This window comes from Bacidia gigantensis (genome assembly GCF_019456465.1).
Source record: "Bacidia gigantensis strain McMullin 20006 chromosome Unknown contig_132, whole genome shotgun sequence".
Lineage (NCBI taxonomy): Eukaryota > Fungi > Ascomycota > Lecanoromycetes > Lecanorales > Ramalinaceae > Bacidia > Bacidia gigantensis.
In genome coordinates, this window is record NW_025408592.1 from 37,382 (window position 1) to 58,667 (window position 21,286).

Sequence of the window (21,286 nt, forward strand, 5' to 3'; positions counted from 1 at the left end):
AATAGCTCTCGAGTCGAAACTGGAAGACACGTCTGCGCACTACTTGCATACTTGAAATCAAGGAGGTAGACTTGGATGAAGTTGAGTATGAAACTGTTGGGTTAGGATCATAAGCTCGGATCTTTTGTGAAGATAGCATCCTCACGATGGCCCGTTCTAAGCCCAACGAATTGTAAAAAGCCATGCAAGAAGTTTTCCAATTTGCATTAAGCTCCCCGCAATATGAAGAGACCAGCGACGGGACTTTCTCTCCGAGTGCAATTTACAGGTGAAGCTTAAATATTCTCGAACTGAAAAGTTTCAGGACTTGAATTGAAGCGCTCATGTATCCTCACTTGGGGAGTAGCATATATTACCTCCAGAACCATGGCACAATCACTCGCACGCTTTAGACCGTTTCTTTTTGACTGCACTCTTGGTACCAGTACAATGGTTCGTTACTGATCTGCAGTTGACGAGGACCAACCTGCCTTCACCTGACAAGCGATCGCGGTCTTTCAATGCCACATCAAACTCTGTAAAATCGATCCCCTCGTCTGGAGGGCATGCATCGTCTCAGCAGATAGCCATGGCTTCAATGTAAATGGATAAGTTGATGATCTCCTTCACGAGAACGCGATAGTAGAAACGACATATCGAATAGTCGATATTCGGTTAGACTTCTACCTTTCTTCGTTGTAGGCGCGAATATTGAGCTTCTTGGCTAAGCATAGTAGCCAGACAAGCCTTGCGGGTTCGGCCAACAATGTCCTCACAGACGTGTCTAGTCAATTCGCTAGTCATGAGAGCCGCCGGGGAACGGCGCCTTGTTGCGTTTCACAGTCAACACACGCGGGATGGGGACAGGATTGTCTCATACCCCAACACTAAGGTTTCGCAGTCTGGCCAACTTAAGAGCACTCGTTTGAACAGCGTTGGCAACAGTTAACCGACTATTAAGGAACTGATAGTTATAACTGACAGTTTGGATTTCCTTACCAGTCGGTCTGGACTCTAGGCTTTTATCAGTCGGTTCGGTTTTAGATGCTAGAACTGTCAGTTAACTGTCAGTTTCTTAGCGAGCTTAGTAGGCTTAGTAAGCAATATTTTGATTGGTTACTTTAAAAAAACCTTTTTTTTTGAAACTTAGAAAGCGGTTAACAAGGGGGAGAAATAGAGCTAATCTCTTTATTGCCTAGCGTCTTCCCAATGGAGCTTAGTGCATTCCGCATAAAGCTTAGTCTCAAAATCGCCACAACTATCAGTTAACTGACAGTTTTACCAGTCGGTTCAGTTTTTACTCCACCAATTGACAGTTTGTATAGGAAGCTCCTCTTATCAGTCGGTTTCAGCTTGAAAACTGACAGTTATAACCGTTGCCAACACTGCGTTTGAACTTGCATCGGAAAGTGAGCTAATTGGCAAGCAAAGGCACAATGCAACAATGCAAAGGCTGACGGACCTATGATTTTCCGTCTGACTCTGGGGGGCAACAAGTTACCTGAGATATAAGAGCAATTGCCCCAAGATGTTTCAAAGAGTCACTGTGAAGTGTTTAGAACATGACGAAGACTAGGCATTATGTCAAATCTAAGCAAGATTTGTCAGTGGCTACTTGCTTCCAACGCAATGCAGAAATTGTGTCTGGCTTTTGCGTTGTGCATGGAGCGTCTACATGTTTGTGTCTCTGTTGGTTGACAATTTTCGTCATTTTCCTAAGCGCAAGAGCTCGCCGCAGCTGAGACATCCAGGTAATGTTCTTTCCGTGATCTATCATAAACTTATATATGTGTGATGATTTACTAAACCAATGCTACGCCCTCAGGTATTACTACTTTAGATTCCTTCAAGACGTAAAATACTACGGAATCATGCTTATGTACCAGATTGCAATCGTGGTCGCTTTAACTCGCATCGTCAGTTCGCTGTCCCTTGAGGAAGTCAGGTCAATTCGGAAAAGCTTTGCCTCAAGACCTGCCAATGCTACTATACCGTCTGTGAATGGTACCGGGAAAGGGGACTCGAAGGGTAGTGTAGTTCTTCCAAAAGTAAAGAGCTTTGCCACCACCAATGACACTTCTACGGATGAGCTTGAGTACGAAACTCATCGACTTTGCAATCTAAATGGGCGCTAATTTGTCTACCAGTTCGTTCTCCCATTGGTTGACAAACTTCACCATCGATGGCGTTCCTTATTATATTGACGCATACACATCGAAAGACCAGAGCTTCCAATGGGGATCAAATAAGAGAGCAATCTCCCAAGCACGCTGGGCAGCAGCCAACGGTGTCTATCGAGGCTATCCGTACGCCTACCAATACTATACGAGCTATAACGGAGACGTGAGGCTCGACATCAATTTCGAAGCCAACGATACATCATCGTCCTCCGATAACTACAATGCCAATGACACATCATCCTCCTTTGATAATTTTAATGCAAATGACACATCAACGTCTTTCGATAACTATAATGCTAATGACACATCATCGTCTCCTAATAACTTCAATGCCAGCGGTTCATCAACCTCTTCCTCAACCTCCTCCATCACATGGGCCGACAGCGTCAAACTACTTGACCAACTGAACTCAATATTCTCATCCACCTCGAACCAATGGCTAGACAGCCTTCCCGTCACTGTCGAAATCGGCCTCATATCCAACACCAGCACCAGCTACGGACAAAACGGCACCGGCACCCCACTCATACAAATATCCACCGGGTCCGAGTTTCTAAACAACGTATCATACACCACCCCGGACATGCAAATGACAGGCACATACGACGCGGCGCGCAATCTCTCCAGCTCCGACACCAACGCCGCGCTCTGTGCCGCGCAGGCCTTCTTCCAGAACGGCCCTGGGCGGCCCGACAACGCGACGGAGACAGGGCTACCAACGTCATGGACCTGGCTGAACGACGAAAGCGCGTCTGTGTTCGACATGAAGTTTGAGGAGGATGTGTACAACCTACCGCCCGACGAGTGGGGCTACCTTGTGACGGCTGCGAACGAAACGCTGCGAGTGTTCAATCAGTACGGGTATGCGAGGATGGAGGTGAATGTGACGAGGAAAGGCGAGTTCGCCGTGCCTTATATCAGGTGGCTGTTTCATACGCCGCAAGATGAGGGCTTTTTGGATGATGATAGTAAAGGGGGCGCTTTTGTGGGGAATTTTGCAGCGCCTATGTTGGTGTTTGGCAGTGTTGGGGGTGGGGGTGGGCAGCAGAATGGAACGGGATGATGTTGTCGGTTATGGATTCAATATTGTGTGGGGACATCACTCAGGTAGACAAATAGAGACGGAATTTTTACCATGGCAGTATTACGAGGATGCCTTAATTCAAAAGGAAATTAAAAAGCGCCAAAGAATCGCGTGGCTACCTAACACGATCGTAAGTAGTCACCTTCACCCTGCGATATTAAGATTTCAGACTTCACACAATGTACACAAAGGACTCTCACAAACCATAGACGATGGCCTCAAGTTGACATTGCATGCAAACCCCACTAAAAGAACGCAATAGTCCTAATCTCCACGCTCTCCCTCGTCTTCGCATCCTCCGGGCTAGTCGGATCCTCAAACGCACTATGACTCACAAACCTAGCCCTACCATCTCGCTCCGACTCATAAGTCTTCAACAGGATAACCTGCTCGGGCGTGACCTTCGGAAAGTACCACCACTTATGCTTCGGCGAGTGTTTCATGACATAGTTCTCGCCATTACGATCGCGGTACCTCAGATGCAGCTTGAAGAAGTCTTCGGGCGGGGAGGTCGTGACGTCGCACATCGCCAGCGGTCGCTCTTCGACCACGTTGTGGATGGGTTTCCAGACATTGAGGAACGCCACGCGGCGGGACAGCAGGTCGTCTGCTTCGTCAGGTAAGAGTTGGCGCACGCGCAGTGGGCCTGACTCGCTGGTGTAGTCGCAGTGCACGAGCATCACAGGGGCGCGCTGCGAGGTGTTGGTCTCTTGGGTGATTTTCTTGGCGACGTTGGCTTTGGTGCGGATGGTGTGGTCGAAGACGAGGACGCGCTTTGCTCCCACGGTTGTTTTGAGAAACTCCACTACTTCGGGGTAGAAGTTGGCTTTGACGGCCTCTTCGTCCTCCCAGTTGCTGAATGATGTCTTGAAGTCGTTGAGGGAGAAGCCTTCTTTGTCTACGGAGAAGGAGTCGGCGCGGTGCCAGCCGTCAGTCACTGCCATCTCATGTGGATCGTCGCCAGGCTCGTGAATGTCTTTGGCTGCTTCGGTGTCGTAGAAATAGAGCTCAGTGAGTTTGTCGACTTCCTTAGTGTAGTTAAAGGTTGCGCGAACTTCCGATTGAGAGTTGGAATCGCCGTTCGTCGTTGCCTCACTCTTTGCAGATGGCAACAGCGCCGTGTCGTCCGCCTCTTGAGTCTTCTTCCAGCATGGTAACTTCTCAATATCTTCAATTAGCCAGCGTTTGAGGTTGGGATGGTCGTCCAGTGGGAGCCGTTGGGCTTCATGCAGATGCATGGGTGCCGCAATAGCAATGTCGGCAATCGACACTTCATGACCTGCAAGCCATTTTGTCTTAGCAAGAGTTGCATCTAATATGCCAGCAAGCTTATGCCATTTTTCGGCTTCGGTCTTGATAGTGTTCTCATCTGGCTCTGCTTTCAAAAGAGGCTTCACAACATATTCGACAAGATAGACGTAGTTGCTTGGGAACCAATTTGCCTGGTCCCACAGCAGCCAACTATTGATCTTTGCACGTGTCTTTGGGTCCTTTGCGTACGCTGAGGAACCGTTCACGTCCCCAACATACTGCAAGATAGCGTTTGATTCGGTAATAGTCAGGTCGCCGTCAACAGCAGCTGGTATAGTTGCCTTTGGATTGACCTTTAGGTATTCCTCTGACTTGTGCTCGCCCGTAAAGTAATTGATGTTTTTCACATTGAATTTCGCATCCAGCAAGTTTAGTCCAGCCAAGACCTTCCTGCAGTTGACGGTGCAGGGATCGAGGTAGACTTGCAGCATGTCGTAGTCACTGTTCAGTGTGTTGTTCAAGATAGAGGACCTCAATTGCTTCTCCGTCGATGTAATCCGTTGTTCTTGACGATGATGAGTATGCTCGTTTCTCCATGCCATTTATCTGGAAAGAAAGTCACTGCCTATTTAGGTCTGCGTACCCCGCTTTTTCTCCACCCTCCGTATATGCGAACCCCGCCATCAAGGCCACACCTGGTTAGACAAGATCATTTGAAGCTATCTAGAGTCTCATAATTCCAAATTGGAATTACATTGGCCTCTGAAGGGTCTACGAATTCAAGGTATCAACAATCCATTCCAGACCCCGCACACTCTCGGGGAGTCGATACGTGAAAGCGAGCGGAAAGCAATGCATTTGCCTCTCCCACTGCAGCCACCTCCCCTTTACTCCCCTTTACTCCCTCGTCCTCCAATCTTCCCCTAAAACGCAGCGCATCAGGCGTCAAGATATCATACCCGCCCGTAACGCCATGCACCTTAACATCGCGCTCCCTGAGCACCGCCACGTCCGCCAAAACAGGCGACAACCGCGTGTCATCTAGACTCCAGGCACTCGCCCACATAGCAGCAGTCTTCTTTGAGTTTTGCAGCCGCAGCACAGGATCCTTCGCTTGGATTTTCGCGATGTCTGGGTTAGTGAATCTGAGGTCCACGACGGGCGAGATCATCATGATGCTCTCTGGCGCGGGCGTCGCGGGCGATGATTGAAGCACCTCCAACATCACGGTAAACACGAGATTGGCACCAGAAGAGTCGCCGACAAATATGACCGTCTCGCTCGCCTCATGCGCTGTGGTGAGGAGCGTTCGAAAAAGTCTCGTCAGGTGCGGGAACGTCGTGGGCGCTGGCGAGTGAGGGGACAGCGGGGGGCTCAAGAGGCTGATGGTGGTATTTGAGAGTTTGTGGGCGAGGGCTGTGACGAAGCGCCAGTGATCCGGGGATGGAGGGTCGTGTTGGCTGCCGCCTGCGATGTAAAAGATTCTGCGGCGTGTTGGAGATGCTGTAGTCGGTTTGTTTGGGAGGGAGGTGTGGGACGGTTTGGCAGTGATATCGTAGACCCAGACATCGTCAATGTTACGCTCTTGCACATTGCAGGACTTGGTCGTCGATGATGGGGGTGTCAGTCTTGGTGAGCCCGCTGGCAGCGGCTTGCCCGGCCCTGTCAATAGGGACGCAAAAGGTCGTATAATGAATTGTAACAAGGCAGTGGGGGCGCTTCGAGTGTTATACTTGGTGAGTGCAATCGTTTGCATGCTGTTGGAATGGTCTATGAACATCTACAGAAGACTTTACAAGAACATCAAATTTAGACTGATGACGTCATCTCCCCAGCCTTCTCACTCAGTCATAATTCCTTCACAAATCCAACCTCAATCCCCCTACCGGCATCTAGGTCCCAATTTGCGACCTTTCTACCGGTGTTGCTTCTGATCCAAAGGAACGCTGCCAATGCAAAGCGCCTGACCCATCCCATGAGCGTACAGCCAGACGTTGGCAACAAGCGCATCTGTTCCTTCCCGATCATGTAGATGACCTGTTCCTCATACGTCTCCTGCAATGCTGCGAGAAGATGGCGGACCGATGTCTGACGATAAAGCTTAGCTCTTGGTGACAGAGGGACTGGGACGTTTTCTGAGAGTTGGTTTACGGGGGTAGCTGATCCACTCGGAGACTCAATCTGGGTTTCTCCGCCTGGAGGAACGGATGCAGCTTTGCGAATAACATACTTGCGCAGCTCTTCGTAGATGATCAAGCCCAAGTTACGCCCGATGACTTCGTCTGTGTACCCATGTCGCAGTATGACGTAGAAGATGTCTTCCTGGCCTGATGACCCGTTCACCACCGTACTCTGGTCATTCCACGCAGAGTGGACTTTGACTCTGCTGACGCTGAATCGGTCTTCTGGTGCCACTGTTGGAAGCGAAAGCGGACGTATATGGAGGAAGACCGTCACGGCTGGCATAGCGCGGAACTTCGACAGGAAATGCACGAAGACTGCAGGTGCGCTCGCAGGATCTCCGGTCTTGTCGAAAAAAATGCCGATGCCCCGTAAGCGCTCAACAGGCACCACGCCCTTGAGCCCTACATTCTCTCGACTTCCGCCCCACAGCCTGAGGCCCAGGCCAGTGTTGCCATCCGTCGTTGCCGTCACCAGGTCTTTGGTGGAGACTTTGTCCGAGGTTTCTGCTTTCCATTGGATCTCCTTGCCGAAGCGCCAGAGAACAAAAATGCTGCTGAGCAGAGCAGCAAGACAGAGGGTGAACCATGCGCCATGCGGAACCTTGGTGAGCGCGGAAGAAAGGTACAAGCCGTCGAGGGTGAGGAAAATGAGAGATGCGGCAACGATGAGCCACACCGGTAAGCCCCACACTATCAAGGCGACGAGCGTGACCATACATGTTGTGATGAAAGAGACAAGAATTACACAAACCCCATAAGCTTCACCAAGTTTCGTTGTCTGAGATTAATAAGCTTAGCTACTCACTCTTACGGATAGTCGCAGCAGATGCACTCACGTTACTGTACGCCGCGGTTACGCAGATAGTTCCAACCATCAGCAACCAATTGACGGAAGGTACATATATCTGCTGATGAAATATCTTACTGGTGTGAACGACCTTGATCTGTGGAAAGTATGAAAGCTTCACGATCTGGCTCATCAACTAGGGCTTCGTCAGCACTTGGCCGCATCACCCACCAAAGGCTTTTCACTTACTTGGAAGGTCGCCGTAATCATCGTCTGGCTAGCGACAATCGCAGCCAATATCGCAATCACCAAGCTTGGATAAAACATCCCTGGAGGAACCGTGTTGAAGAACGGCAGCGAGTAAGCCCCTTTATTGCGGGAAATGTACGCGGCCTGCCCAACGTATGCCATCATCAAGCACGGCCAGCCGAACGCGATCCAGCTGATCCTGATACTGCGCTTCGAGAGGGCTCCAAGATCGGCGAACAGAGCCTCGACACCAGTGAACGCGAGCAAGATGCCGCCAAGCATTTTCCAGCCTTCAGTCTTGTTGCGCACGAAGAATGCGCCGGCGAAGTAGGGCGAGAAGGCTTTCAGAACCGAGTGGTCGAACATGGCGAGGTTGTAGATGCCGAAGCAGAAGTTGAAGAGGAGCCAGATGATGACGATGGGCGCGAACAGGCTGGCGACCTTTGATGTGCCGAGCGGTTGAAGCAGGAACAGGAGGATCAGGATTGTGCAAGACACGCCGATGATGGTGCTTGAAGAGATGTTCTCGTCGACGACTTGAAGGCCTTGAATCGCTCCCAGCACGGATTGGGCAGGTGTCAAGACGCCATCTGCTCATCGTCAGTTATGATGCACATCCTTGTCGGCCTGCGAATGTGTTGGCGTGGGGGTGGAACCCAGGAATCCATACCTGACATAACGAGCGAGACGCCGAAGACACCAAGGACTTTCAGAAAGATCTTGAGAGTGGTACTGTTCTCCAGGAACTTTCTCGTCGCTTTGTTCGACGGCTTCAATACGTTCGAGTCGATGCGCTCCATCTTTATCCTCGACGCCTCCCTTGGGTCACGATCCACGATCTTCGCCTGTTCGCGCATCAACGACTGCGCATTCTAGAATGAGACGGGAGCGTGACGCATCACTTACAAAGCGCGAGAGCAGACTATAAACTGCGAACGTGCCACCCTCTCCCTCGTCATCAGCTTCCAGCACAATCAGGGCATACTTCAAAGTCACGATTAATGTCAGTGACCATAGGATCAGGGATAGTGAGCCGAGTAGGTCGTCGTACGATGGTTCTCCCGATGTGAAAGTTGAGCTGAAAACGTAGAGAGGTGAGGTGCCAATGTCGCCGTAGATGATACCTATAGATTGATATGACAACCTAGTTGGTCACTCTTCAGCACGTGGACTAGGGAATGAATTTGGCTGGACACTGTCAAGGGATGGGAAATGTAAGCCTCATACCAGAAGAGATTTCGACCCCTAAACTCCTGCCTCTTCTTGAAATCTCTCTCGTCACTGCCATTGCCATCAATGTCGTCGAGCTCCATCTTCTCCTCTGCGATAGAAGTCTGCTTCGTCAGGCTCGATGGGTGCTTTTCTTGCAGCATCGATATCGATGCGATTGTCTCCCCAGTTCTCGTCCGTTTGGGACCAGGAGGTGGAATTGTGGTTTCTGGAGCGAACGTGATACGATCGCGCCCTTCGTTCGTGACGTGGTCATATTTGGTCGCTCTGGTCTCGTCTGGTACCGGGGTCATTCTAGGTGTAGCAGCGTACACGATGGCAATCAGAGACTTCTACTTGGTAAAATGATTGCGTTATGCTGTTGGGCTTTTCGAACAAAGAAATCAAGGGCGTCTGCAGGAGGGCAACAGGCGTTGAGGGAGATGACAATGCCCCACTATTGCCCTATTACCCTATTACCCTATCGCCCCATCATGTGAGATGGACGGGAGAAAGACAGAGAGGTGGGCACCCTTCTTTTATCTTGTTTGCAGCTTCGCTGCAGGCGCGCAAGCCTGATGTTTCCCACCTTCGTCGTGCGTTCTCAAATGGACTCTCTCATCTCCAATTTCGAGGTCCATCTCTCTTACTGTGGACTCCAGGGAGTGTGGTGGGGCAGCTTTCCCCTTCTCGGCGACTTCAGTGTGGCTGTGTACAGTGCGCTAAGTAGAATCCCGTGGGTCAACCGGCAGACATTCGCAATGTGTTGATGTTTTGGTAGGATAATAAAAATGCCGCATGCATGGAACATCGCTAGAGCACGTGGAAACCTGGGTATAGCTCAGAGCTGGAATGCAAACCCCACTCGCAGCTGCAATTTCGTGGGGTGAAATGCGCGGTCCAAGCAACAGCCTCTGATGTCAATCCTGCAGGCGCTATCTGAGAGACGCCTGGTCTTTCCTTTCCATCTCGATCTTTGTGACGATATAGGCGTCGTCATCGTGTCGCATGCAGGTCGTTAGAGGAACAGGGAAACGTAAAGTAATCATTGGTACTGCAGGAAGCCGGGCGTCCAGTGTGCGATACATGTTTCCAGTCAATGACCCTGCTTACAGTCTTGAGAAAGTCAGGTCCCGCAATTGCGCACAGACTTCTCTACCTCGTGATTGGAGCTTGTTGACTTGTGACATTGCCTAAGTAAGCTCTTGGAAGCGATTTCGTCTCGGCAGGTGCGACTCACGGGTGTGCTTCATTTTTCTGTTTCAATGCTTAGGTCATCTCAGATCCCCTCACCAAACATGAAGCGGTCAACATCGCATTCCCTGGATCAGATGATGCCCACCCATGTCCGATCTCAGTTGAGAGGGTTTTTGGCAGATGTACATAATTGCAACAACATCTCCTGTATTTGCTTTAAAATAATGACCATCACCCTCCGTGCTCGTGATGCGATTGCGTTTTTATTTCGGCTGAAAGTACAAATCCCAGTCTCTGGTGGTCAACGCAGGGCTAGGAATACTGATCTTGTCCCATGAATCTCGAGAGCAAAGATCTAACCCCACAGATAGTCTATGCTGAAGTCGCTGTCGACTGTATAAGCGCTAATCAATGCACGATTGCTAATTCCATCAAGCTTTCTCATATATCCCAATCATCGCTCGAGGAGGTCGATTTGTCCTTTCGAGAGTGATTCTACTTCCGCTAGACTGATGCTTCCAAAGACGGGACTTGTTGGAGCGCTTTTCGCGTCAGAGTCTGGCATACCATGGCATTGACATGCACAGAGTTCGGATTTGGTCCCAGACCACTCGCCATTTTTCGGATCTTTGGAACGTGTTCAAAAAAAAACATTGCCATGACTGAATCCAGCGAGATCCTAGTCAGCTCACATGGAATCAAGATTAGGATTGTGACTACGCTTGACCTTCAATTTGGGTCCTGTGAATGATGCGCGTCTTGACGAGGAACGTTTGCCCGTTAAAGTGCCACGCTACTTGAGCCCCAATGGATGGTTCATAAACATATTTGTTCATTCGTCCCGGCATGTATAGTGATTATCCTTGTGCCCACAGCTGAGCCCCATGCATATGAAAGAGCGTCATCTCTGAGCTTATTTGTTTTTTTGATGGGCAAGATACTCAGATGCACCTCAAGATCTTTTTCATCCTAGCCAGGCTGGCAGAGGACATCTACGGAAGTGGTCAGTATTCGGATAGCTCTGTAACGATGATTGCTGCAGCATTGCGCTATTTCAACGGCAGCAGTCGTATCGATCGGACCTGCCTGCTTGCTCATTTATAGACACCATCATGTATTGGACGATCAACTCATTTGAGCAGCAGCAGCACACATCCAACTTCCTTACCATCAGTCCACAGCATTGTCGCACAGAATGATATTGCTCTTGTGATAAAGCTGCCATCTCAGCCGCAACGGGTCAATCGTACACGGTCGTACAAGCATTAATCTCGCGAAGGATGTGTTCCGCGAGATGAGCCATCTCGGCTACCTCTATTTGGACTCGTAGCCCTCGGAGCCGACAACTTCCGAGCCGTTATCGCCTATCAACAAGCCTATCGAGGGGCTAAGACTCAATCTGGTTTAGACTTCTCGATCGCCCGTCTTTTAGCCGACGCCACGTTCCTGAATAAGACCCGGCGGCCGGCCCTTCGAGGCCCCGATGTTTTTTATGCATCGCTGTCGGATTCTATAACAAGTCGCGCACAACCATGGGAAACAACACAGCGTTGCGACCATTGGAGCATTGGGTTGAGCTACGCGTTCTCGACTGTCGCTGGGAGTGATACAATAGTTGCATCCCGGCTGAAAGAGGCCTGTATGCTTGCATGCTGATTCACGCGGAAGATGGCGGGGAATGGCGCGAGGGTTGAGATTGGGGAGGAGAAGCTGGCCGATGGAATCATCAACAATGCGGAAACGAGTGGACCAATGCCAATTGATCAAAATAATGGGAAAATGAACACCAAGAAGGAGAGTCCGCTCAAGCGAGCATGGACCAAGTCAGGGCTCAACGTCGGCTTCTTGATCATGATGTTCAAATTCTCTCTGCCACCCACTATCGCCTTGGCAATATACCAAGATCCAGGTGCTTCAGCAATCTACCAAACACTCGGCTACCTGCCCGCAATCATATCCGTGCTGAGCTTCTGCATCTTACCACGAAGCAAATTCATCCAGACCATGTTCCTCAACCTCATTGGGACCTGCATTGGCATGTCCGTGGCGCTTCTTCAGATCTATTGCAGCGTGCAAGCGCGCAAGCATACCACACCACCGCCGAGCGCATCCTCCCAAGGGGGTCTAAGCCAGCTGCTACCAGCCTCCCTTACAACTCATCCGCCAGCGCGGTAAGCGCCATCTGGCTCTTCTTCAACATCTATGTCTCGAACATGCTTCGAGCTTCAAGACCCCAGTTGCAGATACCGGTCATAATCTATTCGATCTTCGCGAACATAGCGAGCATCTACGCCCCGGGGTTCCCGACCATGGATGCTGGCATCACCTTTGCCCTTCGTTTGTTTGAGTGCTTTTTAACGGGCCTGGGCATAGGGACAGCGGTATCCCTTTTTGTCGTCCCGATCAGTATGCGTGTGTCGTGGTTCGGTCAGGCTGGTGCTTTCATCAAATCGATACAAACTGCGTTGGAAGCGCAAGTCCGATGTTTCCAGGTCTTGGAGAGGGAAGATATGTTTGAAGACCCCGAACTCGACAGTGATAAAGCCACGAAATCATGGAACTCGCATCATAAGGCCGAGACTAAGCATAGTCCAGCAGCGGTTGAGATGCAAAATATCAAGCGAATCTTCTCCGGCATTGGACAGAGTCTGGGGAAGTTGAAAGGTGACTTGACATTTGCAAAGCGTGAGATGGCTTGGGGCAAGCTCAATGCATCGGAGATCGACGAACTTTTCAAACTCTTACCGAGGATTCTGATTCCCTTGATGGGTTTGGCTAGCTTTGGCGACATCTTTCAGCGACTAGCGAAGAAATGGGGATGGGAACAGAATGCCGACGAAGTTAACGCCCCGGATAGTGATGTCGCCGACAAGATCAAGGCCCAATGGAATGCAGTCATGTCGTCCCTTCATGCGCCAGTAGAGACAGCTAGCCGGGACATCAACGATGGCTTGCAGCATGCGCTCCTGACCCTTCAGCTGGTAAAGCCACCCAAGAAAAGCAAGGCAAAGAAAGGTCAAAACATTGAAAAGACCTCAGAAGATGTCGAAGCCAATGCTGAAGTCATAAGACCTGGAGACCCAGGCTTTGGCGCACATTTTGCCAAAATAGTCGAAGGCATCCACGATCTCAGACGCTCAGCTATACAAGCCCTCTTCGAACGGCAAGGAATCGAGACAAAATCCACAAGTGGCATAGACTCCATCCGTCTTCCAAGCGAAGTCAACATGCAACATCCTCCCGAGTCGAAGGAAAGCGCAATGAACATGAGCCTGAAAGGCCAGCTGTTTCTCATTCTCTATGTAAGTTATCTGTACTGCACTCCAACACCCCCTCACTCCCCTCACGAAAGCTGAAACCCCCCAGATCGACCACCTAGTCTACTGGATGGGTAAATCCGTCCTCTCCCTCGTGGAGTTCGCCGACAGCAAAGTCGACTCCAAAGTCCTCGCCAAGAACCGCCTCATTCACCCCAGCGCAAAGCGGCTCAAGAAATGGGCGACCAGCCTGCTCCAGCACGACAATTCCACCTCCGACCACACGCCCGACTCCGCGGAAAGTGGTGCCACAGTGAACTTGAAACCTTTTGCGGGCTTCAGCGAACGGAAGGATCCAGAGCATCTGGAACCGACCACGGCGTGGCAAAGGGGCAGTAATGGCTTTCGCCTCATCGCGGACACGTTGGGTAGTACTGCGTCGCAATTCGGCTTTCGCGTTGCTTGTGCTACTATGAGTGTCGCTATCGTTGCGTACCTCGAGAACACGCGGACGTTCTTTCTAGAGCAGAGGTTAGTGTGGGCTTTGATCATGGTGGCGATTAGCATGACGGTGACGGCGGGGAGTGGGGTTTTCGGCTTCATGGGTCGAATTGCTGGGACTTGTGAGTCTACAAATTTCCTATCTGGAATGATGACAGGCTTATCGCTGCACAGTCGTCGCAATGCTTACTAGCTTGGCGATCTGGTATATTCCCAACGGACATACGACAGGCGTCATCGTGATCCTCTGGCTCTTCATCTTCGTGGAGACGTACTTCGTGTTGATGTACCCCAAATTCGTCATCATCGCCATCCTGTCAATCGTCACGCAGGGTACCCATCCCCCCCCTTACCCCCCCACATTACAACACCATCTCTAACATACCACAGTCCTAATTATCGGCTACGAGCTCGAAGTCCAACAGCTTGGCGTCCAGGTCCGTTGCCCCCTCCCCCTCCCTTACCCTTCCCCCCCTTTTCACAAACCCCCCACTCACCATCATCCCAGAAAGCAACCAGCAACGGCCAACCCGCCTACGCGACCTACCTACTAGCCCCCTACCGCCTCGCCTGCGTCTCCGGCGGCATGTTCGTCGCCTTCTTCTGGACATTCTTCCCCTACCCATTGCTGGCGCGTAGCCAACTGCGCAAAGACCTCGGCAGCGCGCTCCATTTGCTCGCGAGCTTCTACTGCATCGTGCACGCGAGCAGTCGGTTGCATATCCACGTGGGGGGTGGGGGTGGAGAGGGTGGGAAGGGTGGAGAAGGGGGTGAGGAAGGGAAGGGAGGGGAGGGGGGGGGAGGGGGGAAGCAAAGGACAGTCCGAGCAGAAAACTCGATAAAGCAAGGCGGGATACTTATGTCAAGACCTTGACGCTGCTGGCGGCTATACGCCAGCATTCGGCCGATACGGTGTGGGAGCCCACCGTCGGGGGCAGGTTTCCTAGGGAGAGGTACGATGCTATTGTTGAGCAGTCGCAGAAGTGAGTTTTCTCTTTTTTTTCCACATCGATCTTGAGCCGGCTGGGTACTCCCATATGACTGATCTGTCACGTCTAGTATCCTGAACTACCTCTCCCTGATCTACTTCGCCTCCACGACCTTCTCGGCCCCCTCCCCTTCCCCTACCGCCCCCTCCACCTCTCCCTCCCGCGCCGCCTGGACATCCGACTTCGCCCACCTCATCGCCTCCATCGAACCAACCGCGCACTCCATCACCTCCACCCTAACCCTGCTATCCGCCTCCATAACGAACGGCACCCCTTTGCCTCCCTACCTCTCTGCTCCTCCGCCATACAAGCTCTCCAGGAAACTGGAGGAGCTGGATCCGGATATCTTGAGTATCACACATCTCGAGGAGCCCGGCTATGCGGCGTTTGCCGTCATGCAGATCGCGAGTTCGTTGGTGGGCGATGATTTGCGGAAGCTGATTGAGGGCGTGAAGGGGTTGGTGGGCGAGGTGGGATTTGAGGTGCTGGGCGTGGGTGTGGTTGGGGGAGGGGGAGGGGGAGAGGGGCTGGGGGCGGAGGGGGGAGGGGGAAGGTTGAGTGAGTAGGTTGAAAAGGGGGTTTGGATAATTGAGTGTGGCATCTCGGGCGGTAAGTGCTTCGTGATATGGTTTTGTCTTATGGGGGATAGGATAGAGAAGCCTCGTTATAGTAGATTCGTGTTGTGAATGATACGGTGACTCTTTTGTGTGGCGTAACGACATAAGCTTTAATTTGACCTCATGTGCTGCTTGAAGCTCTGGTTGTCGTGCGTGGCATTCGCTATGCTCTTGGCTTGAGGAAGGGAAGAAAGAAGAGGAAAGTCGTTGATGAATGGCTTGGAGTGTCCTCAAAGGAATCCGCTCATACAATGGTGGTGAGTGATTGCCATTACGAGCCCAACCAAGATGTTTCTGGACAAGACTTGCCTTTTTCTCAAGCCAACGTTGACCTTCCAATGGTGGACTCACCACACATTGCTCTCTCATCAGAAACCTCCAGCTTTGGACACCGAATAAGCTCGTCCTATCCGGATGAATTCTCGCAGTGAATCAACTTTTGGCCCGAGGCCTCCCTTTGAATATTTTGCATCTTTACTCCATTCGCGAGCAAAAATGCTGACCATACCATGCCCGTACCCACCTTACGAGAACGATGAGGACCAAAATCTTTGTGATCATGGAGCTCCAGTCCAGGGTTACGCCTTTGCCATTTCCTCCACGATCGTTGCGAAAGTTCCATTCCAGTTTCACGTCCCCATCAGCGCCGATGCAACTGAGGAGGACTCGGCAGAACAAGCCTTCTGGCGCGACCATAGCCTACGGAGTTTTGAGCTGCTACGCAAAGAGGGTCGTTTTCCTGTCGCTACTGGGGCGGAAATTCTCAAAGATGTTATTACGAATGGGTGGACGGGCTGTAACTCTGCTCGTTCTTTCGAGGAAATCGAGAGGGAAGTGCTCGATGCTATCGGGGCTGCGGAGTCTACCCTGAAGGTGCACAACTCTGCTTCCTGGGATTGGATGGGTGGGCTCGCTGCTTGGTTCGGGAAGTCCGAGGTCATTACTGCTGACGATACCAAAAGTCTGGAAGCAGACTGCTTGCATTGGCTGGAGAGTAACACTATCAGACCTGACTGGCTCGAGGAAGATGACTATCGCGCAAGGTGGGAAGCTATTGGGCTACACGTAGAGCCTGGGATTCACGAATATCACATGGGAGGCTGATTCCGGGGTATAAGGGAGTTGTAAGCATTGAATCACATGATCAGAGTAGAAAACTTCACAGACTCAAGTATCTGTGCGCTCGGGTAGCCACAAACATGTAGGATACTGTTCATGAAGTCCAGCGTACTCTTGACGACGCAATTCGAAATGCAAAGAGCTCTGCTTTCTTATTAATCATATCCTTTTATGTGCGAAAGGAAGCTCTTGAGATCCTATCAATGATCCAAGGAAACAGTCCGATACGGGCCGAAAGCGCAGAAGGTTAATCGTAGAGTCTAGTACTGTCTCGGCTCCTTTAATCTTGGACTAGCTAGTTGGCAGTCTCATGTAGACCGTCCTACGTCGACAGCCTCGAAACAGAGAGAACCCTAGCTTCACCACTCCATGCATGCGCACCAAGATCCTCCCACGTAAAGATGTAGTGATGCCCCAAGCACTCAGATCGGGATCTCTGGACGGTCTTGCCCGCTCGTACGGTACTACGAAATCAAAAATCGGATGATAATGTAGTGAAGGAATTAAGGGTTTGAGACTCTGAGTCGGGGAAGATGTTGCGACCATTTGTCAGCGGTCGCTAGACCATTGGAGCTAGCTGCTAACCTGAGCGTGTCTTGTGATCATTGGTGTGGAGACACCCTAGAAAGGCGGGTGCGTGGGCATAACACATCTATCAAGATCATGGCATCATTTCCCTCGATATGTAGGACTATAACTGTCCCATTCTTTGGCGTAGATCTCTTGTAGAGATCGTATCTACATGAGAGTACTCATATCAATACTCTTCACACTAAATTGCTCGACGTCCATCAAAGCCGGCAGCCAGACCTGACCGTCGATTTGTAATCATACGTCAATCTGACATACATGTCAAGCTTCGCGCATCACCTTTGCTGTCCTCAGTCTTCAGCTAATAACAAGCGCTCAAACCCCTCAACATTGATTCACTTCCGTTATTGAACCGTCCAGAAGAAACCAGTCACCAACCATTAAGCTCCATCCATCGTCAAGAATCCCAATTCACAAGTCGACCATGGCATCTCCCTCTCAACAGCGCATCCTCAACCGCGCCGGCGCCCCCACCACCCCCCTCATCCTCGCAGCCGCCGACTTCGCCAAAACGCACCTCTCGCCCCCCACCTTCAACCACGTAATGCGCTCCCTCGGCCTCGCCTTCGCCATCGCCAAAAACCGCCTCGACTCGAAGACTATGGATGACGAAGTCGTCGCCGTGGCGTGCATCCTGCATGATCTCGGCTGGTCCTCCACTCCCAGCCTCATCTCCGCGGACAAGCGCTTCGAGGTCGACGGCGCTGATGCTGCTCGTGCGTTCCTCTTGCGTGAGGCGCCGCATTGGGTGCCGCGGAGGGTGCAGCTCGTCTGGGACGCTGTTGCGCTGCATTCGACGAATTCGATTGCGTTGTTTAAGGAGGTCGAGGTTGCGGCTGTTGCGAGGGGTGTTACGGCGGATTTTGGGGGGCCCGGGGAGAGGGTCGAGGATGGGAGTGAGGGGGTGGAGAGGGGGGAGTATGAGGCTGTTGTTGAGGCGTTTCCGAGAACGGGGTTTGTGGATGAGGTGGTCAGGGTGCATGAGGGGTTTTGTAGGAGTAAGCCGGAGACGACTTATGATAATTATGTGCGGGATGTTGGGGAGGAGTTGGTGGAGGGGTATAGTATCAAGGGTCATACGTACGTGTTTCCTGATAGATAGGGGCTGCAATGATGGACTGACTCTGCTCTAGATTCCTCGATCGTCTGAAGGAACGGACGAAGCCTTTGGAGTCTAAATGATGTGAAGACTTGCGTGAGTATTGACTTGGTGCATTTATCAACCATGCGACATCCTATGCCCTCAGGCGTGGGTGCTTTCTCGAATCTCGAATGTGAGCTCAGCATGAACGCCTTGAGACATTCGCGGGGATGTGGCGCTTGATGTCTCGATGAAAAGCAAGTCAGGGATTGGTGGGTAAGACGCGGCGCATGTTTGACTTAGACAATAAATCAACTCATCCTCGTGCAAGACTCTTGGTATGACATGAAATCAGATAGTCATTGAAGATCTCCTACCTCGGTGAAGGCTACTCACCGTTCCCTCATTGTTTCGACAAATGAGGGTAATTAACAAAGTGTTTCTGCTCACCTGTATGGTACTAAGTTCAGGGGGTGTGTTGGCTTTCCCACAGACACAAAATAGTCAGAAATGCAGGTATGAAAGGTGTTCATTGTGGTTTAATTTTCTACATACATAGCATGATGAAAGCGCCCACGCCACTCGCAGGAAATTTGAGCTGATAATCTTCCATGACAGCATTCTCGATCAGAATACCACCTTACTCAATCATTCGGATGCTGACTAACCAGTGACCGGCACAAACTTCCACTTGGAAGTCACGTACCTCCGGCAAACACGTCCAAGTACGCCAGCGCAGGACAAGATCATCATACCAATTCCCTACGCCTTGCAACTTATCAACGTCGCGATTAAAGCCGCACGCTCGACAGGCCCACAGGAAGTGCTCCCAAACGAAGGCATCCCCGAAAAGCTTGCCCAGGTTTCCATACCGGGCACCCAAAGCAGAAAGGAAGAAATTATCCTGACAGACTATGACAGGGAATTTATGCGCCAAGATGGCCGCTTCTTCACTTATGAGAACTTCATCTTTTGTCTGACGGCCTACGGAGATCGCCTGAGGATTTTGCAGGAATGCGGACGTCTGGATAGCTATGCCTCGCAGGTTCTGATCAGCGACGATGCCGGTGTAGGGATTGCTACATTCACAGTCACAAAGGAAAGAAGTGTGCAAATAATGTGACAACGCTGCAGGATGGAAAGAAGCTTACGATCTTGAGGGAGAATATACCCTGCGGATCAAACAGCAAGCATTTGTGGTGTTTAACTAGGTGTATTGCATTGGAAGCGCGTGGCTGAGCAGGAGCAGTATGTGTCTGTCTTGGATGAGTTGAATGTCCTACCGCTTAAGCGCGTCCCATGGCATTCTGTCGTGCGCTTTTACTTCAATATCCGATCTAGCCTGTTCACTCAGCTAGCCGAGTACTTTGACAAGGTTCTATAGACAATGCGATGCAGGCGAGGTCATTGATGCAATGCGTGAATTTGCAACAGCGGCGATTTCTCTTACCGTCGTATCTACAGGAGTCACCACCGCACTTTCGACACCTACAATCTCGCCTCACGAACTGCAAAACTGACTTTTTTGAACCCACGTCTCGGCTGCCATTCCAATCCTTCTAAATCAGTAGCTATACCTACAGCGAACGCATCGACGACTCGGTGCCAACGGAAATACCCCGTTCATCCTCCCTTTTCTTGGTCTAGAGCTCAAACCTAGTATTACGACACGAATCCGCAAGTATCCTCCGAGCGCCCGGGAGAAGCGCGCTCAACTACCTGGGCGGGCATGGAGAGGCAACAGTCATGCAAGATGGCGGGCCTCTGACCTTCGGACAATAATGTACAGATGCAATCAAGCCCCTGATCGACCATCTGCAAGCACGGGTCAATCTGGACAGCCACAATATACAAGCTTCCATCTCTTCCGATAACGACCTTAAGATTCGCTGTAAAATTAATTTGATCGAGGGGATACACACGCAGTTCGATGGCACGCAGGTACTCGAATTTTTCCGGGATTCCTTCCCCGCGGAGACTCGCAGCAGAAGTAGTCAAGGCGCTGCTAAAGAAGTGCAGGGAGGAGGATGAGTTTCATGTTCACCACGAGTATCCGCATCGAGCAATTGTCTCTGGTCAGTCTCATCAACTCGTCTCATCATGCGTCAACAGTCTGGACAGCTTGGTAATTTTCGCAGGCGAAGTGATCTTTTCATTTGATGTAGATGATAAGCTGGGAAAGAGCAAGACTGACGGGATATGATCACTCATCACCGTTTCAGATCAGATAGCCTCTACATTTCATGTTTTCTTCAAGCAAGATTGAGTTTCATCCCGTGCGGCGATTTATGCCGCATCTCTAGCCCGTCTTCCTGCACTTGGCGTGCGAGGCTGAAAATAGCAACATCCCGCAATCCAACATGGATGCTGCTCAATGATTCGTTTTGTTTCACGTCGACACATTTCGGGGGAATATTTAAGGGTCGTCGTGCAAACGTACAGGATCTTTGCCGAGATGATCAAACAGTTTTGGAGAGAGACATTGTCGTTTGAGCCATGGTCGTCGTTCTTGGCAACGTGTGTTTGCTGCTCAGATGGGACCAGGTGAAAGAACAGAATGCTCCTACTCCGCCTAGCTCTAATGTTCGAAGAGATAGATCAGGTGGGCGAGGTACCTAAGACTTGGAGCGTGAACAATGGGCACTAGAAACGGTCAGAATGTTGATCTTCACACTTGACATGCTATAATCCCTTTCAGATGGTCCTCATACTCGTCATTGCCATTGTGCTCTGTAAGGGCAATCCTACACTTTAAACTTTCGAGCACGGCAAAGTTGGACCCCGCAAACTAGCAGAGCCAGAAGCGAACCTTGCTCGTACTGGAGAGATCAATGGTGATGAACAGACTCTAGCAGCTTCATTCGACATGTCGAGGTCGTAAAACGCATCCCATATCGCCAAGAGGGCCTCCTGCAATTGCGGACCCTTTACGGCCCCAAAGCCAGCCGTTCCCCTGATTTCATCAGAATTCACATCGATCACATCACAGAACGTCGGAGAAGAAGTGGCTAA

The 21,286-nt window shown here is 50.9% G+C and overlaps 6 protein-coding genes across 6 annotated transcripts; 5 read left to right on the plus strand and 1 right to left on the minus strand.

Moving 5' to 3' along the window:
- Window positions 1–2,103: 2,103 nt before the first annotated feature.
- Window positions 2,104–3,222, plus strand: KY384_001269 (uncharacterized protein; the record flags this gene model as incomplete). The annotated part of the gene is made up of 1 exon (XM_044809800.1): window positions 2,104–3,222. One exon carries the CDS (start codon window positions 2,104–2,106, stop codon window positions 3,220–3,222), a length of 1,119 nt encoding a protein of 372 aa, XP_044672812.1.
- Window positions 3,223–3,488: 266 nt separating this feature from the next.
- KY384_001270 (uncharacterized protein) lies at window positions 3,489–9,236 on the minus strand (the record flags this gene model as incomplete). The annotated part of the gene is made up of 8 exons (XM_044809801.1): window positions 3,489–5,025; window positions 5,454–6,264; window positions 6,480–7,367; window positions 7,483–7,660; window positions 7,714–8,303; window positions 8,384–8,585; window positions 8,620–8,857; window positions 8,941–9,236. The coding sequence occupies 8 exons, from the start codon at window positions 9,234–9,236 to the stop codon at window positions 3,489–3,491; spliced, it is 4,740 nt and encodes a 1,579-aa protein (XP_044672813.1).
- Window positions 9,237–11,787: 2,551 nt separating this feature from the next.
- KY384_001271 (uncharacterized protein) lies at window positions 11,788–14,864 on the plus strand (the record flags this gene model as incomplete). The annotated part of the gene is made up of 6 exons (XM_044809802.1): window positions 11,788–12,290; window positions 12,350–13,421; window positions 13,486–13,999; window positions 14,052–14,210; window positions 14,268–14,314; window positions 14,745–14,864. 6 exons carry the CDS (start codon window positions 11,788–11,790, stop codon window positions 14,862–14,864), a joined length of 2,415 nt encoding a protein of 804 aa, XP_044672814.1.
- A 1,114-nt stretch (window positions 14,865–15,978) lies between these two features.
- KY384_001272 (uncharacterized protein) lies at window positions 15,979–16,587 on the plus strand (the record flags this gene model as incomplete). Its single annotated transcript, XM_044809803.1, has 1 exon — window positions 15,979–16,587. One exon carries the CDS (start codon window positions 15,979–15,981, stop codon window positions 16,585–16,587), a length of 609 nt encoding a protein of 202 aa, XP_044672815.1.
- Window positions 16,588–17,617: 1,030 nt separating this feature from the next.
- Window positions 17,618–18,375, plus strand: KY384_001273 (uncharacterized protein; the record flags this gene model as incomplete). The annotated part of the gene is made up of 2 exons (XM_044809804.1): window positions 17,618–18,273; window positions 18,327–18,375. 2 exons carry the CDS (start codon window positions 17,618–17,620, stop codon window positions 18,373–18,375), a joined length of 705 nt encoding a protein of 234 aa, XP_044672816.1.
- A 317-nt stretch (window positions 18,376–18,692) lies between these two features.
- Window positions 18,693–19,397, plus strand: KY384_001274 (uncharacterized protein; the record flags this gene model as incomplete). Its single annotated transcript, XM_044809805.1, has 2 exons — window positions 18,693–18,698; window positions 19,014–19,397. 2 exons carry the CDS (start codon window positions 18,693–18,695, stop codon window positions 19,395–19,397), a joined length of 390 nt encoding a protein of 129 aa, XP_044672817.1.
- Between the last annotated feature and the right edge of the window lie 1,889 nt (window positions 19,398–21,286).